An 18,401-nucleotide genomic window follows, 5' to 3' on the forward strand; every position below is an offset into this window, starting at 1 on the left:
TCAATTTTCCCCTCTACCTGATATACTCTTCTCTGCTAATCAGATATTAAATTTTCTATCAAGATCTCTTTCCCTTGCCTCTCCCCTTCCCTTTTCTTCTTTTTAAGTTGTTCCCTCTACCTATATGCTCCTCTCCTCCTGTCCATGTACTAAATCTTAACTTTTCTTTTTTTTAAATCCTCACCCAAGGATAGTTTTCTATTTATCTTCAGGTAGAGAGGGAGAGAAAGGGGGAGAGAAAGGGAGAGAGAGAAACATCGACATGAGAGGGACACACGGACTGGTTGCCTCCCACACAACCCCAACCAGGGCCTGGGATGAACTGCAACCAAAGTACGTGCACTTGGCTGGAATCCAACCCGGGACTCATTGGTCTGCGGGCTGATGCTCTACCACTGAGCCAAACCGGTCAGATCCTAAATCTTAACTTTTCTATCAGGACACTTCTAAAGTCACCTCCTATGTAAAACCCACCTTAACTCCATCTGCAAATATAGTTCCTTTTAACCATCTTCAGCAAGCAACATGGTACCCAGCACACTCCAGGGACTAAATAAACAACCTTTGGTTGTGCTGCCTAGTTGCCTCAGTCTACACAAGCAGAAACAAAAGTAGTGCCGAGCAACTACAGGCTGATGCCCACCTCTTGTTACTGCTCAAATGCCAGGCAGGGGACAGCTATGAGCTCAAGAAGTTTCCATTCTTTAATTTATAAAGTCCATCATCAGTACCTATCTTTACCAGCAAGTTGTAAGACCACAGCCTTCATATTTTCTTAATTTCTCTGGATCTCAGATTTTCAAAATTTTAAGGACAGTTCTGCAAATGGGTCCTTAAGCAAAAGCTGCCCCATGACAAGAAAGTAGGAGAATCAAATACCAATCTGTCTGCAGATAGTGCCATTCAATAGAAATGATGGTCTCATATACCATTTAAAACTTTCTAGTAGCCACCCTTAAAGATGTAAAAAGAAACAGGTGAAATTAATTTCTGTAATGTTCTCTTTATTATTTATTTATTTTTTGTTACAGATGTTTCTCCTTTTTTCCCCTTGACACCGTCCTCCCAATCCCGCCCCCCGCCCCCGCCCCCAGCGCTGTGTTCTACTCCATGGTTATGCATACATGCATATAAGTTCTGTTGTTTATCTCCCCCCTCACCCGCCTCTCCTGAGGTCTGTCCGTCTGTACCCTACTTCTATGTCTCTGGGTCTATTTTGTTCATTAGCTTGTTTTGTTCATTATATTCCACAAATAAGTGAGATCATGTGATACTTATCTTTCCCTGATTGGCTTGTTTCGCTTAGCATAATACTCTCCAGGTCCCTCCAGGTCTCTGGAAGGATAAGAGATCTCTCTTACAGCTGCATAGTACTCCATTGCATATATATGTACCACATTTTTTTACCCACTCATCTACTGATGGACACTTGGGCTGTTTCCAGATCTTAGCGACTGTAAATAGTGCTGCTATGAACATAGGGGTACGTGTATTCTTTCTGATTGGTCATGTTCTCTTTAATGCCACACAGCCAGACTATAAACATCATCAGTGAGGTATCTCATTCTTTTGTTCATACCAAGCTCTCTGGAATCCGGGTGTGCTTTAGTTACTGCACGCCACTCACCTCCCTGCAAGTGCGCAAAAGCCCCACGTGACAAGTGGCCACCACACCGGACCGCGCAGGTTCCCACCCTGTTTGCCCCCACTTAGTCCTAGAACGCTAGTGACACCGGATGTTGGGGGCGGGGATCCTTTGTCAAATTTCCCTTGTATGTTCGGAGAACTTAGAACTTGGGCGTTCCGGTGCGTATTTGATTCCTTCCTGCCCCTCTCTTCCCATCAACCTGTGTGACGCTTTATAACGCATTCTAATTCGAAGATCGAGGGACTATCGGACTCGAGTCTGCCTCAGGCACGGTTTCTGCAACTTTTGCTGGAGGGGTGCAGGCGGGAGTGGGGGCTCCCAGGTCCCACCCTAGGGAGAGATTAGGGCTTCAAAGTACAGCCTCGGGGAAACCATGGCCCAAATGTTAGCGTAGGTCCACCAGCAACAGAAACAGCACCCGGCTACTCTCCCAGAGGTTACTGCCAGCGAGCTTCCACGGAAGGGCAGCTTCGCCAGTCGGTTCCGCCCCTGGTCAGAGTGAAATGACCTCGTGTTCCAGAACTGGTTGTCATCGTCCCACCCTGCGAATTCATTCATTCAATCAACACTTTTCGGGCGCCGGCGTACCTGCATTCCCGGAGGAAACGGCCGACAAGCGCGGTCTCGGGGGGAAGGCATCAAGGGGGAGGGGGCCCTAACATCTCTGCGCCGCTGCACCGGCTCCGCTGGGCACCCCGCTTGCACTACCACCTTCAGCAGCAATGAGGTTTATTCTCACTCTGCAGAGCAGTATGAAGAGGTTGGGTAATTATTTACAACTCTCAGGCATCGACCCACGTGGTCGCCTTCCGAGCCCCGCGCGCGCGTGGCACACGGTGCACGTGTGGGTACCTCCGTCCCGTCCAAGCGCCTCCACAGGCGCCATTCGAGGGGAGGCGCAGCCGCCGCGACCTCAGGCGACGAGAACGACGGGACCTCACAATGCGCCGGAAGAGGCTCCTCACGGTCACGGAGCCTATCCGAGCCCTTCCTCGCGCCGTCCGGGCCGCTCGGAGACCCGAGCGTCTCCGCTGGACAGACGACCCGCCCCCTGGAGTCCCCCGCACCACTCCCATCTGACGCATGACACCCCTCGCGAAAGCGTGACGGCATCGGGGCGGAAATTGCTCGCCCGGCGGCCGCATCACGAACTACCCTTCCCGTGATGCTTCGCGGCGCCGGGCGGCCTCTGAGCAGGCGCGCGCTCGGCGTGCGTGGCAGCGTCAGCGGTTCTAGAACGTTGCTGTGGTAGCGCTCGGGCGCCATGTTAGGACGAAGGGGAAGGAGAAGCGCTTAAAGCGGCGGGAGCGGGTGCGGGAGTGGGGTTGGACCCAGGGCTGCGGCAGGCCCCCCCCTCCCTCCCGCCTCAGTGGATCATGCCCAGGGCGGCAGCGGCGGCGGTTGCGGGGGGGAAGTGACTGGGCGGTGCCGGCGCAGGAGACGATGCCGTTGTAAGTAATTAGTATTCTGTTTTCTTTGGCATGCCGGCGGGGCCTTGGGGGCGTCGGGGAAGGAGGAGGGGGTGGCGCGCGAGCCGGGCCCTCGCCCCGTGGGGGAGGCCGGCGGGACTGGGGCTCTTCCTGTTTCCTCACCCACTCGCTGCCGCACTTCCCCTTGTGCTCGGTTCCCACTTCCCCCCACCCCTTCCTGGCTTCAGCCGTCGTCGGGCCGGGGGCCTTCCCCTTCCGGAAGAGCCGGGGGGATCCCTAACCCTACTATTGCCGCTTCTGTGCTCCAGCCGGAAAACCAAAACAAACCCGAAACGGTGTCCGGCGGCGGCGGGGCGGCCCTGCTCCTCGCGGGGTCTGCACACCGGGCTGGGGCTCCGGCTCGCTCTCCGCGCCTCCCCGGAGCATGTTGCTGCTCCTGTTCCCGGGCTCCGCCGCCGCGCCCCTCTTCCCGTTTCCAGGAGGCCCAAATGGTGCTCCAGTGTTAACCCCCTTCCACGTCGGAAGTTGCTTGAGCATTCGTTCAAAACCCGGTCGCGAGCGTTGAGCCCCGCTATTTGAACCCCTCCTCCCCCGCCTCAGCCCTCCCCAGCCTTTTCCCCCGCCAGGAAAGGGGCACTTGCCACGGTGCCCTCCGAAATGCGTCCGGTTCTGTATTGCTCGCCGTTTTGTTTTGATGGGATAGCGGGATTGCAGCCGCTTCCTTCTTCCTCCATCTCTTAGTGATACTTTGTGCTTTTCTGATCGTAGAACTAAAGCCAGTCCATTTATGCCATCTAATCTCACTGGGCCTATATATTTTTTTTTTATCCCCCCCCCCCTTTTAGAGGGTTTTAAAAAGTTTTCCCTTTCTAACTGAAAGAGTGAGATGTAATTTTAGAAATCATTCTTGGGACAGAAAGATTACAGCTTATTTTCTGCGTTTATACAGCAGTGTTGAGGCCTAAATAGTGAGACTGCATTTCTTTCAATTTTGACGATATCAGAAAAGAGCCCCTTTGAGACCGGGAGGAGGGGAACCCAGTTTTCTTTGTGGCCCCCAAACGAAGTATCGATGTTTTACTTAAATTCAAAATAATGCTTTATAGACCCCTATTGTAGTACATCAGGTTCTTTTTTTTTAAGTAAAGACAATTTCTTTTATATCCTTATCACTGATTATGGTTTTACAATTTATACAGGGTGGGGCCAAAAGTAGGTTTACTGTTGTGAGTAGGAGAAACAGTTTATTTTTGTATTATTATTTGTTACTGTATTATTTTCCATACAAACAACTGTAAATCTACTTTTTCCCCACCTTGCATATGAGTGTACATACATATGTGTGTATGTGTGCATGTCTCTCGAGGTGAGGCTCTAGCTTTGACACACAGGCTTTAAGGACGTTTATTGCTTTTTACACAGTATTTAATAAAAGAATTTCATACTCCTTTTTTCTCACCTACTCCTGTCATATTGTTGAGGCTTATCAACATATTTCTGTAATGAGAATGTTAAGCTTTAATTAAATATACAGGCCTAAGATCTTAGAATCTGCAAGATCCCTTTTAATTGATTCATCCTTTTATGGAACAGAAAAAGGCACCAGGAGAACCAAGTCTAAGCAAGATTTCTGTGGCCTTTTTCAGTTTAGCAGCAATTAAAATAAACCTAAATGTTTGCAGTGATGCCATGTGACTTCTTTGTGTTAGCTCACATTTTACTGCTGCTTTTGAAAAGGGACTTCTCTTTCTGATAATCATATCAGTATTAAAAGTTGATCAGTGATAGGAAATGTATGCCTTAAAAGGCTTTAATGAGAAATAACGCAAGTAATATTTTGTCTGTCTTTCTAGAAATTAAAAGTCCTTTCATACCCAGTTTTCCCAGACTTTCTTTGAGGAGGGAGGTATACATTTTCTTTGAAGACCTAAGTGCTTTGAATTCTTTGATGTAGTTCAAATGTATAAGGTGGAAGACAGAGTGGAGACAGCAAATGTATACACATGGATATTGCCTTTCCAGTGTGTTTCTTGAAATGTGAACAATATGGCCAGTTATTCATTAGCTAGCCCTCTCATTTTTAACTTAAGTGTGCAGCAAAAGACAAAAACCGCCTACTTAAATGAGCACTTTCCTCATTGATTTGCTTTGTTTTTCATGTTCTGGTGTCACACTATCATTAATTTTGTTTCTTTGATGTTTTGAATTGTGACTTCCAGGCCAAATTGGGTCTTTCACTGTAATTTTTGGTGAAAGATTTGGGTGGGTGGGTAGGGTTGAGTCGAGTCATAGACCGTAGGTGAGTTGTCAGACTGGACCAAATCAAAATAGATTATTGAAGGTTAGGTCATTGCAAAACATTGTGAACAAGTCCATAATTTGTCTTAAAATCATATGTAATTGCATATGTAATTTTGAAAGGCTTGTATGATTTAAGAGCCATGGTGGTGAAAGCTTCCAATAATTTTGATAGTTATGGGGCTCATTGATCGAGTTTCTCACATTTTGGACTGTATAATTCTTTTCATGGGGCTGTCATGTGTTTTGTAGGGTGTTTAACAGCATTCCTGACCTCTCTACCTGCTAGATTTCAGAAGCCCTATCTTCCCTTCTCCCTAGTAGTGCCAACCAAAAAAGACTAGATTTTGCCAAATGTACTCTGGGGGCAAAATCTTTTTGTTGAGAACCACTGCATTAATATAGAGTATAATGCCCTTATGGAAACTATATTTCGATTCTGTGCTGGTGAGATTGTTATTTGCATCAGCTCAGTTCTGGCTATCACACTTGAAAAGACTTTCAAGGAGAGTAACCAGCGTCTAACATTCATGCCACCTTCATAAGATTGTTGTGCAAGTTACTAGAAGAGACATTTAGCAAGACTTGGGGGAGACAATAGCTTTTCTTCCAAATATTTTTGGGGCTGTCACAAAAGAGGGATTGGAGTAGTTTCATGTAGTCATCACATGTAATTCCACTGGGACATGTTGGTGGATACCAATATTGTGTATAGCAGTGGTTCACAGAGTGTGATCTGTCAAAGCCTTGAGAATGGGGTTCCCTGGGATTCTTTCAAGAAGTACATAAAATCTAAACTATTGTCATAACACTGAGATATGTTTTTTTTACTCCGTTGACATTTGCACCAGTGGTGCAAAAGCGATGATGTCTAATACTTCTCACGTCTTAGGAAGAATGAAGGCAGAGGCATCGTGTTATACTACTATTCATTGTACTTCTTCACTGCGCAGAACTGTTTTAAAAAGTCCTTGATGCTCAGGTGGCGTGGGTCAGTGGATTGAATTTCATCCCACACACCAGAGGTCACCCAGCTAGGGCACATGCCTGGGTTTCTGCCTCGACCCCTGCCTCCTGCAGGCCCCCTACTGGAGATCCAGCTGGCAACCCGGGCATGTGCCCTAACCAAAAATTGAACTGGGACCTGTCAGTCCATGGGACGACTCTCAGTCCACTGAGCCACACCAGCCGCCTCATCGATGTTTCTCTCTCTCCCTTCCTCTCTCTCTAAAAGAATCAATAAAAATATATTTTAAAAAAAGTCTTTGATGAAGCAGTGATGTTAATTTTATTAAATCTTGACCCTTGAATTTGTCTTTTTTTTTTTTGCATTTATCTTCAGATACAGCAGGAGGGAGAGAGGGAGGAAGAGAGAGAGAAATATTGCTGTGAGAGAGACACATCGAGTGGTTACCACCTGCACAACCCCACCTGGGGCCGGGGACAAACTGCAATGGAGGTACGTGCCCTTAGTGGGAATCCAACCGGGGCCTCTCTGGTCTGCAGGCTGATGCTCTAACCGCTGAGCCAAACTGGCCAGGGCTTGAGTTTGTCTTTTAAGTATGCTGTGTTAAAATGGTAAATACAGCCCTGGTCGGTTTGCTAAGTGGTTAGAGCATTGGCCCATGGACCAGAGAGACCTGGGTTCAGTTTCCATTAAGGGCACGGACCTTGGTTGCAGTTTGTCCCCAGTCTTGGTTGGGGTTGGGTAGGTGGCAACCAGTCAGTGTGTGTCTCTTGCATCAATGTTTCCCTCCCTCCCTCCCTTCCTTCTCTTCCTCCCACTCTATCTGAAGATAAATGCAAAAATGTCCTCAGGTGAGGATTAAAAAAAAAAGTAAATACACATAAAGCTATATTTTAAAAAAGTAGAATGGAGGTTTTGAGAAGAACACATGTGTGATGATTTGATTTGTGAGCTAAACTGGTGCTTTTCTCGTGGAACTCTATTTTTACCTGAAAGAACAAGTGATGAACTGTTGGTAGTTGTACTTGACTATTTAGCATTTACTTGAAAATGAAGTGAGCCCGTCTTTTTAAGGAAAATGACACAATATTTTTGGCCAATGATAAAACTTGAGCTTTCAAACAAAATTAGAATTCTGGAAAGCTTGTTTCTGCCATTGTGTGCTTGATAGCTTCTCAACAATTAAAAATGTTTCTAATTAGATTGGTGGTGATATTGAGCAATACAGTTTTTTGATAGTGTATAATAATGTGTCAGCATTTGGAAGATACGTATAATTTTGTGAACCCACATTTTCCAAATCACCACTCATGGTGTAATACAATCATACGTGGGTGAAAGGTAGACAAGTGCAAGATAGACCAATGGCTTTTATTTTATTTGTTTTTAAAGGGATAGAGGGAGGGATGGGGAGGAGAGGGGGGGGGGAGAGAGAGAGAGAGAGAAGTGTCTATGTGAAAGAGACATAGATTGGTTGCCTCCATGCACCCTGACGGGCCGGGGATCGAACCTGCAACCCTGGTATGTGCCCTTGACTGGAAATCAAACCTGGGACCCTTTCACACTGGTCGATGCTCTAACCATCACGCCACACCGGCCAGGGCAGACCAATAGATTTTAATGCAACAGAGTACAAAGGGTTTATTGATCGGGTTTCAGCTTTCAAACTAAAATCTGAATGAGATGACCACTTGTGGAGTTATAGTGTAATATCAAAGAAGAATATCCACAATTTGAAAAGTTTACTAAAATACTCTTTCCCAGTTATAATGGTATGATGCCAGGTTTACTTCGTATGTGTCTACAAAAACAGCTTATTGAAAGGGGTTGAATGCAGAAGCAAATAGGAAATCCAGCTGTCTTTGTTTAAGTCAGAATTAAAGAGACTTGCAAAAATGTAGAATAATGCCATGCTTCTAACTAAATTTTTGTTTTCGAAAACAGTTATTTTTTAGAAAAGTTATTTATGTTAACATGTAATGGATTTCTTGTTACTTAAATGAGTTAACATTAAAAATTTTTCCCAGCCCTGGCCGGTTTGGCTCAGCGGTTAGAGCATCGGCTTGCGGTCCGGAGAGACCCAGGCTCGGTTCCCGCTAAGGGCACGTACCTCGGTTGCAGTTTGTCCCCTGCCCTGGTTGGTTGTGCGGGTGGCGACCACTCGATGTGTCCCTTTCACATCGATGTTTCTCTCTCTCTGTTCCTCTCTCTCCCTCCCACTCTATCTGAACAAAGAATGGAAAAATGTCCTCGGGTGAGGATGATTAAAAAAAAAAAAAAAAAATTTTCCCAGTTATAATTTCCAATGCAGTAAATATTGGCAGACATAATCCATCTAAACAAAAGTTCTTTGGGGTCCTCAGTAAATTTTAAGACTTATAAAAGGGTCCTAAGACCAGAAAGTTTGAGAACTGCTGCTGTATAGTAACAGCTAACAACTTGCCCCAAGTTGCTATTTCCAATGGTGGTGTCGGTGCAACAGCTCTGGTGGTTTTTTAACATAGTCTAGGAAAGGACACGTGATTTAAAGACATCTTTTTGTTGTCAGTTAAAATGCATTAGATAATCGTTAGAGAAGGTAACTTCTAAGTGAGAGATTTTGATTCTAAGATTTTAGGATTTAGAGATTTGTAATGAATTATTTGCTGCTTAATGAGTATTATGGTTTTGAAATGTGTTTTCAGTGCATGCTTTTTCAGTTGGGAGGGAAGGTATTTGAGTTGGGTAAATTTATGAGCCTATTCAGTTCTATTCTCTGATAACTCCCACTATCCCTTAGGCAAAAGCCTTTTGGCTTGATAACAGTACTTTTTTAAACGTTTTGTTTGATTTATTAGAACGTTCTAATTCTTGATAATTAAGCCGCATTTAAGTTAACATTACAATTGAATTGAATTGAATTTCACCTTTATGTGCATCTAGGCAAGTTTATAAAAGTTACTTTTAGGCAAAATGTGGCCATTTTGATTCTTACCTATTTCTCTTTTTGGGGGGGGTGGAGTGGGAGGCATGTCTTTTATTCTGTACGTTTATTGTTTTGAATATTCAGCAGCTTTTAAGTAATTGCACAATCTCAGTTCACAATTAGCGAAACAACAGCATTGGAGGAGGCATTAGTTCTCCTTAAAGTTGGTTAAATTGAGGCTCAAAGTAGTCACTGGCCCAAAGAATTAAGGATGCTAAGTTGTAGATTGGGCCTTAATTCAACTCTGGGTTCCATGTTCTATTCACATTCTCATCCTGTACAGTGCCATCACCTATGAACCTTGTTGGGAACTGTTTGATTAGCTCAGTTGGAGTCTGTTTACATGTCTGAAATATAATTAATTTTCAGTATCAAGTCTTTTTTTGTGAAGAACATTTGAATCTTATTTTTTTTAATTGGTAACATTTATTATATACTTAGAGTATATAGGAAGTATAATATAATATAGAATCTAAGATCTTAGTATGTATTTTTAGTGACTCATTTATTTATTATTATTTTGTTAATCCTCATCTGAGGATTTTTTTTTCCCATTAATTTTTTAGAGAGAGTGGAAAAGTGGGAGGGATGGAGGGAGAAATATCAGTGTGAGAAAGACACATCAATTGGGGCCTGGGAACGAACCTGCAACCCAGGTATGTGCCCTTGACCAGGAATGGAACCTGCGACCCTTCGGTCTGAGGGCCTGTTATTTAACCTCTGAGCCAAACTGGCCAGGGCATGACTTTTATTTATTTAAAGCCATGTACAGATTATCAGGTACAAACTTCGTTTTGTGACCACTGCCTTCTGTGGAAAGGTGTTATTGTTATTTTTTAAAATATTTTTTCTTTTGCCCTGGCCAGTTTGGCTCAGCGGTTAGAGCGTCCACCTGCGGTCCGGAGAGACCCGGGTTCGGTTCCCGCTAAGGGCATGTACCTCGGTTGCAGTTTGTCCCCGGCCCTGGTTGGTCGTGCGGGTGGCAGCCACTCGATGTGTTCCTTTCACATCGATGTTTCCCTCTCTCTCTTCCTCTCTCTCCCTCCCACTCTGTCTGTACAAAAAATGGAAAAATGTCCTCGGATGAGGATTAAAAAAAAAAAAAATTTTTTTTCTTTTTATTGATATTTAGAGAGAGAGGAAGGGAGAGGGAGAGAGAAACAGAAACATCGATGAGAGAGAACTTCAATTGGCTATCTACTGCATGCCCCCACTCAGGATTTGGCCCACAACCTGGGCATGTGCCCTGACCAGGAATCTAACCAGCAACCTCTGATGCATGGGTCAGCACTCAACCACTGAGCCACACTGGCTGAGTGAAAGGTGTTATTTTTTAATCTTTGGATTGCAGGTCTGCAGAATTGTATGGCATTCTCATTTGTGGGAATTTAAGGCTTGGGAAAGAAAAAATTTAGGTTTTTTAAAGATATCTTTATTTTTCTTCTGTCACAGAAATTGTCTTTCAAATTTATTTTATTTTAATTTAAAAAAATTTTTTTAAATTGATTTTTAGAGAGAGAGGGAGAGGGAGAGGGAGAGGGAGAGAAACATTGATGCGATCTTTAGGGAATTGAGCCTGCAACCTGGGCACGTACCCTGACCAGGAATAGAACCAGCAACCTTTTGGTGCATGGGATGATGCCCAGTCAACTCAGCCACACTGACTGTTTTTCAAATTTATATTTTCTCTATATTTTGTCCAGAAACCAGCTTCTTGCAACTTATGGTAGTTTTTATAGCTTGGGATTAATAATAATGTTCCTTTCGGTTTGGTCAACCGAAACTTCTAAATTGTATTTTCTAGCGTTATTGTATATATTGTATTGATATATTTTGACTATTCCCAATACATTTTCATACTTTTTCAGGTTTTCTACTTTATTTACATTTCCTTCATTTTCAAGGGTTCTTGGCAAGTTGATGTAAGAGTGCTGTGGTTTGTCTGACTTTGTACTGCTTCTAATACGTTTAGTAGTACAAAATGAATAAACTGATAATCATGTCAGTATTAAATATGGGTCATTGATAAGAAATGTATACCTTAAAAGGTTTTAATGAGGAAATAACTAAAGTGATAATTCGTCTTTCTTGAAATTAAAAGTCCTTTTATACCTACTTTTTCCAAGCTTTCTTTGAGGAGGGAGTTGTACACTTCTTTTGAAGACAAGACCCTCTAGAGAAGAGAACAAAGGGGCAGCTGGAAGTGCAGTTAGGAAGGAAGGAAAAATAACGTGGCCATTGTTATAATTGAATAAAAGTACCATTTCCCTGCATAATTAACCTTGAATTTCCAAAGTTTGGCCTTGGGATTCATGATAATTTATTCCTCTTCAGCATGAACTATTATTTCATCTGTATCTGAACCTCTGTGCTGCTTTCTAAATATTGGCTGAATGATCCACCTGGAATATAAATTTTAAGAATATAATTAGGTTCTAAGTGTATTTAGTACCACTAACACAGAACACATGGCAGGTGAATTAGCTATCCTTAGAATAATTTCTTAGTGAGCAAATAAGTACATTGTCATGGTATATGCTTGACCATAAGCTATGAGAAAAATTCAAATATGTTAAACTTGTGAAAGATTTATATTTCTGCTAAGAATGAATATTTAATGCACATTCACATAGTTCATAGAGATCCCTTATTTTCTGCCCCGTGTCTTTTTTTCCCCCTACTTAATCCAAATGGACATATTATGTTTAAGACCTTTAAACAGCAGATTGTATTGTTATGAGTTACTACATGAAATAAGTTATTGTGGTTTGTCTGATTGCTTCCAAAGAAGAATATCATGTTTTCAGTTTAAAAAAAATTTTTTTTATCATCACCAGAGGACATTTTTGCATTTATCTTCAGATAGAGCGGGAGGGAGAGAAGGGAGGAAGAGAGAAACATCCATGTGAGAGAGACACATGAAGTGGTTGCCACCCACACGACCCCACCCAGGGCTGGGGACAAGCTGCAACCGAGGTACGTGCCCTTAGCGGGAACCGAACCTGGAACTCTCTGGTCCAAGAGCCGACGCTCTAACCGCTGAGCCAAACCGGCCAGGGCATGCTTTCAGTTTTAACTTGACTAAAACTATGAAGAAATGATAAAAGTGTTTTTTATTGGCTGATAGCTGCATGTTTTGATATCATTGACCACAACATGTACCAAATGCCCAATATGAGGAAGCAGGGATTCATCAGTAGTATGAGCTTTGTTTAGATTGGGATGCAAAGGCATTAAACATTTACTATTTGGGAAAGCACCATTGGTGATTTATTGTCCTTTTCTTTTGTAATAGTCATCTACCTAGACTGCACCTTTCCAAACTCTCTCCCTTCCAATCATTTAAGGACATACCTCTTTCACTTTTTCCTTCTGCATAGCATTGATTTTTTTGTTTGTTTCTATAATATTTATTTTAAGCTTTTACTTTGCACTTATCTGTTGTTTACGGTTCTGCATTCCAGACCATATTTGAGACTCATCGAGAATAGAGGTTATCATTATATCCCTGATTTTAGCATTGTTTTTCATACGTATTTAGGGGTTCGGTAAATTTCAGCCTAAGTATTTATTATACTATGCTTTTTGGCAAAAATAACTTAAATGAGGAAAGGGTGATTTTAGGAAAATTACATTAATGAAGCTTGATCACCTTGGATGCCTTAACAGTTTTCTGGAGCTATTAATGAAGCATAATGTGCTTTGTATTTGCTATTTTAAGTCACAGAGTATTGCACTGAAGAAATCATTTTTAAACTGTTGTTTTATTTTACTTCTTTAAAATAATGTGTTTTGATTAACACAAGTTGGATTTTTAGTTAATCAAAAAGCTACTTACTATTTTGTTTCTGTTTATGTTTTTTTCCCTTTGTTTTTAGAGAGAAAGGAAGGGGATAGAGAGATAGAAACATGAATGTGAGAGAAACAGCAACTGAGCATGTGCTCTCACTGGGAATTGAACTGGGACCTATCAGTCCACTGATCTACATCGGCTGGGCACTACTTATTGTTATAAATGAAGCATTTGTTTGGTGTCCCTTTCTGCCAGGCAGAGATTTTAAACTTACTATCACTAACTTAATTTAATGTTGGATAATAGAATTAGGAGATTTCAACTTTTGTATGACATCATTAATATTTGTTTTTAAGAATAACAAATTGATATACAAATTTATAAAATAGAAAGTGGTATTTTCTCATCTCATTTCTGCTTGGTGTGTTTCTGTGCACATATAGATATACTATACATACTTTTTAAAGAGTATATTGTGAAAGATGTACAGAGACACTTTAGCCTTTAGACATAGAGGTTATGATTATAGTCAGATGCCTGGGTTTATAGCCTAGTCCAGTGAATTTAGGTAAGCCTTTTTTTTTTTTCTCTATTTAATTTTTTTCATCTGTAAAATGGAGAGTTAATAGAGTTGTTAGAAACAATTGGGAATAATGTACTTCACACACTACCTGGAATATGTTTCAGTAAATAGTAGCTATTATCATAGTTATATTCTACAACTTTTTTATCCTCACCAGAGGACATTTTCCCATTCTTTGTTTAGATAGAGCAGGAGGGGAAGAGAGAAAGAGAGAGAGAGAAACATCGACGTGAAAGGGACACATCGAGTGGTCGCCACCCGCATGACCCACCCAGGGCCGGGGACAAACTGCAATCGAGGTACGTGCCCTTAGCAGGAACCGAACCCGGGTCTCTCCGGACCACAGGCCAACGCTCTAACCGCTGAGCCAAACCGGCTAGGACTATTCTACAACTTTTTACCTGACATTGTGGGCAGCTATCCTTGCAACTTACCTTATTCTTTTTTTTTTTTTTTAACTTTTTATTGAATTTATTGGGGTGGCATTGGTTAATAAAGTTATATAGGTTTAAGATATACAATTTATGATACAGCATATATATGTTTTTTAAAATATGTTTTTATTGATTTTTGGTTTTTTTTGAGAGAAACGTCGATCTGAGAGAGCACGCCCCCTACTGAGGATTGAGCCTGAAACCCTGAATGGGAATTGAAATGGGAACTCTCAGTCCACGGGGCGATGCTCAGTCCACTGAGCAACACTGGTCAGGCATCATCTGTATATTGCATTGTGTGTTCACCACCCAAGTCAAGTCTCCTTCCATCACCATTTATCCCCCCTTTACCCACCTCCCTACCTTATTCTTTTTATCTTTATTTTTTAATCCTCACCTGAGGATATTTCTCCATTTATTTACAGATATAGTACAAGGGAGGGAAAGAGAGAAAGAGGAAAATATTGATGTGAGAGAGACATATCAACTGGCTGCCTACCGCACAACTCTGACCAGGGTCAGGGACAAACCACAACTAAAGTATGTTCCCTTGACCAGAATTGAACCTGCGACTCATTGGTCTGTGGGCTGATGCTCTAATCGCTGAGCTATATCAGCCAGTGCTACCTCATTCTTCTTATATCACATAGTATTATATTATAGGAATGTATTGCAATTAACCAGTTCTATGTTAATGGAACATTTAGGGTGGTTTTCAGTTTGTTAGTGCATTATGTCCAGTGCTCCAGTGAATAATCTGGGATATCTTTTTGTATAATTTCTTTGAAAAGGGTCAAATTCCAGATCCTGTGGGGTCAAGAGAGGTATTCTTTGCAAATATCAAGTACGCCCCCTCTATAGGAAATAACCCTGGAATAAACACTGCTCATGTCAAGCTTATTGTTGCTGTACAGGCTCTAGGGGCCATGTCCATATTTGGCCTGCCTTCTAATCCATTGTACCCCTACCCTAGGAGTAACCGGAAATTAGGATTTTTGTGTAATGTGTTATGTATTAAAATATGAATTAAATAGGATTTGTTTTCCTACTTCAGGGCCTTCAGTTTGGGTCCTGTGTCCTAGTATTTCTGTACAATAGATTGCTAGAGGTGCAATTGCTAGGCATAAACTTCAAAAATTGATATGTGCATTTTAAATTTTGATGAATGTTGCCAAATTGCTTTTTATCTCTTTTTTATCTTCACCTGAGGACATTTTTGCATTTATCTTCAGATGGAGCGGGAGGCGGGGAGAGAGAGAGAAACATCAATGTGAGAGAGACACATTGAGTGGTCGCCACACACACGACCCCAACCAGGGCCAGGGACAAACTGCAACCGAGTTATGTGCCCTTAGCGGGAACCGAACCTGGGACTCTCTGGTCCATGGGCTGACGCTCTAACCGCTGAGCCAAACCAGCCAGGGCACCAAATTGCTTTTTAAATGACGTACTGAGTTCACTTTTATTGTGATGGATAGGAGTGCTCTTTTTTTTTTCACCATTGCCAAATTGGAGGTTTATAGTAAGTTTTTTAAAAATATTTTTTTACTTTTTATTGACTTTATTGAGGTGACACTGGTTAACAAAATTACATAGGTTTCAGGTGTACAATTCTACAACATATCATCTGTATACTGTATTGTGTGTTCACTACCCCAAGTCAAGTCTCCATCCATCACCATTTATTCCCCCTATATCATAAGTTTTTAATTTTTATCAGCTATTCATCAACTTTGTTTTACTCCAGTCTGGCAGAAAATGGTTGTCTTAATTTGCTTCCCTGATTTGCATTGAAACTGTGTGTGTGTATTTAGAATTTTACTACTTTGGCAGAGGTTGCATGTATTTTCCTCACTTATCATTTGCTTGACCTTTGTTTATGATGTATTGTTACTATATAAAAGTTGGAATATTTTTATTTAGGCAAATCTGTTTTGTGTATGGCTTTTGGGATTTTTATCTTGCTTAAAATATTCTGAAAATAGTGTTTATTTCCTTTAACATTTTGAAATATCTCTAATTGTTAAATGTTTTGAAATATATCATGGCATCTGAAATTTAAGTTTTACTGTATGTAACCAAAGCTATCTGAGTATTTTAAACTTTCTTCACTGACTTGGAATAGTTATCAGTAACAATATATGCAAAGAGTGATCATACTTTAGCTGTTTGGATGCATGGCCACTAAACTACATTCACAAATCATGGGAACCTGCATGCTGAGTTAGCTTTATAATTACTGTACCAAAGTAGTTCTTGATATTTCAGAGTGTACATATTGGTTAAATTGGATGTCTAAACTTAAAAAAAAAATCTTATCTTTATTGTTGAAAGTATTACAGATGTCCAGTAGAGGTACAGGTGTACAATAGATTGCTAGAGATGAAATTGCTAGACATAAACTTTAAAAATTGATATATGCATTTTTAATTTTTGATGAATATTGCTAGATGTCCCCCATTTTCCCCCATTGACCCTGTCTTCCCCACTCCCACCCACACCTCTTGCCCAGACTTTTGAACTATCTAACTGTATTGAGTCTCCTGTGCTAATTTTACAAAAACATTGCTATTCTTTCTAAGTGCCTAGATATCCTAATTACAGTCAGGTCTTGGACAATCTATTATGGGGAAAGGATGGAACTTTGAGTATTGGTTTAAAAAATTTCTATGTTTGGAGAACTCTTTAGTGTCACAGTTTTTATTTATTTATTTATTTATTTATTTATTTATTTATTTATTTATTTATTGTGTCACCGTTTTTAAATTCCTAGTTTGCCATCTAACTCTAACTTAGAGAAGAGATATAATAAATTCTAATGTAAATCCATAGAGATACATCACCAAGAATAATGTTACTAGTGGCAGAAGTGAAACCAGTGATACAACCAGTAGAAGAGAAAATAGGCCTCTTTCTCACTCTCTTTCTACTTGATCACATTGCTTCGGAGTTGAGAGTAGACTTTGTAGATGAGTTTTGAATGCCATTACCAGAAGTCATGGAGGTTTTTAAGGAAGCTTTGTTTTAGGAAGACACTCTTGGTAGCAGTATGGATGGTGGACTGGCATGGCAAGGGAGCAGGTGGAGGGAGTGGGGCCAAATGCCAAGCATCAGAATTGAAGTAGTTGGAATGGAATTGTTACATAGAATGTTGTTAAAAAAAAAAATAAAAAAAGTGAAAAGGAAATATGGGCATGTGCCTTGTGTGGACTTTGCCCTGATGAAAATAGTTTAAATGTAGTAAAGAAAATACCCCATGTTCTAAATGTTTTAAGCGAGAGAAGGATTCTGAAAACACCTTGCCCTCTTCCTCCTGCTCTGTGCATCCCCTCCCACTGGAGTATTTGGCAATCATTTGTGATTTTGAGAGGGACGAAAATTTGTATATGTACTATACGTGTAGGTATGTATATTTTACTGTGATCCAGAAAGGAATAAGACTTTGAAGAATGTTTTAGTAGTCACATGTTAAAAACTAGTTAAAAACTAACAAGATGTTTGCATTAAAGATGGGTGTAAAGGAAGAATGCGGATAGAGATATAAAGCAGAGGAAGAAATTAGGGTACTAAAGTAGTTCTTACAGAAATATAGTGATATTTAGATTTTTGTAAAATAGAGAACTTGATGGATTCACAGCAGTTTTACTCAAAGAATTCAGGCAGGATCCTAAAGGTAAATACAAATAATGTTTATAAGATGAAAATAAACCAGTTGCTCAAAAGAACAAATGTTCTTGATGTTGAAAACTAGAAAGAAATTGTAATGAGTCACACACACAGTAGCTCTGTATCTAGTTTTTTTTTTTTTTTCATTGTTTCACATAATTGTAGTTTTATTTTTAAAATAGAATAATGTCTGAAGAATACTAAATACTGGTAAAAAATGTCTCTAGAAAGTGATAGACATGGGCAGGTGTCCAATGTGTTCAAGAAGGGGAGGAAGAGCTTTGCATTCCTGGGATTGGGTCTGGTGTATGGTTCCAGAAGAGTCTGTAAAGCAGAATCCTTCAAATTACCCAGTATTGTAGTGTGAGTTTTTGTTTTGTTAGCGATGTAACAGCAACATAAAGATCCTTAAATTGTTTTATTACTCTATTTAATTTCTAATATTAAAATTAAATGGAAAGACTTAGCTTTCTCTATTTAAAGTACAATCATGGTTAGTGTTTCTACTTGGGATATTTTGGAAATACAAAGCATCTGGCAGTTTGGAATTTCTAGCCTTGTCACTTTTTATTGGAGGCACAAGTATATTGTAATGTTCAGAACATGTATTTTTTTCC

The 18,401-nt window shown here is 40.9% G+C and overlaps 1 protein-coding gene across 4 annotated transcripts in view; it reads left to right on the plus strand.

Annotated features, from left to right (window-relative positions):
- Positions 1-2,907: 2,907 nt before the first annotated feature.
- PAPOLA (poly(A) polymerase alpha) overlaps positions 2,908-18,401 on the plus strand; it is a 68,979-nt gene continuing 53,485 nt past the window's right edge. For all 4 annotated transcript variants that reach the window (XM_036241657.1, XM_036241681.1, XM_036241675.1 and 1 more), the window contains exon 1: positions 2,908-3,099. In XM_036241657.1, the coding sequence (XP_036097550.1) occupies positions 3,092-3,099 (8 nt within the window). In that variant the 5' untranslated portion in view covers positions 2,908-3,091. The remainder of the gene's footprint in view (positions 3,100-18,401) is intronic.

This window comes from Molossus molossus, unplaced genomic scaffold (assembly GCF_014108415.1).
Source record: "Molossus molossus isolate mMolMol1 unplaced genomic scaffold, mMolMol1.p scaffold_m16_p_1, whole genome shotgun sequence".
Taxonomy (NCBI): domain Eukaryota; kingdom Metazoa; phylum Chordata; class Mammalia; order Chiroptera; family Molossidae; genus Molossus; species Molossus molossus.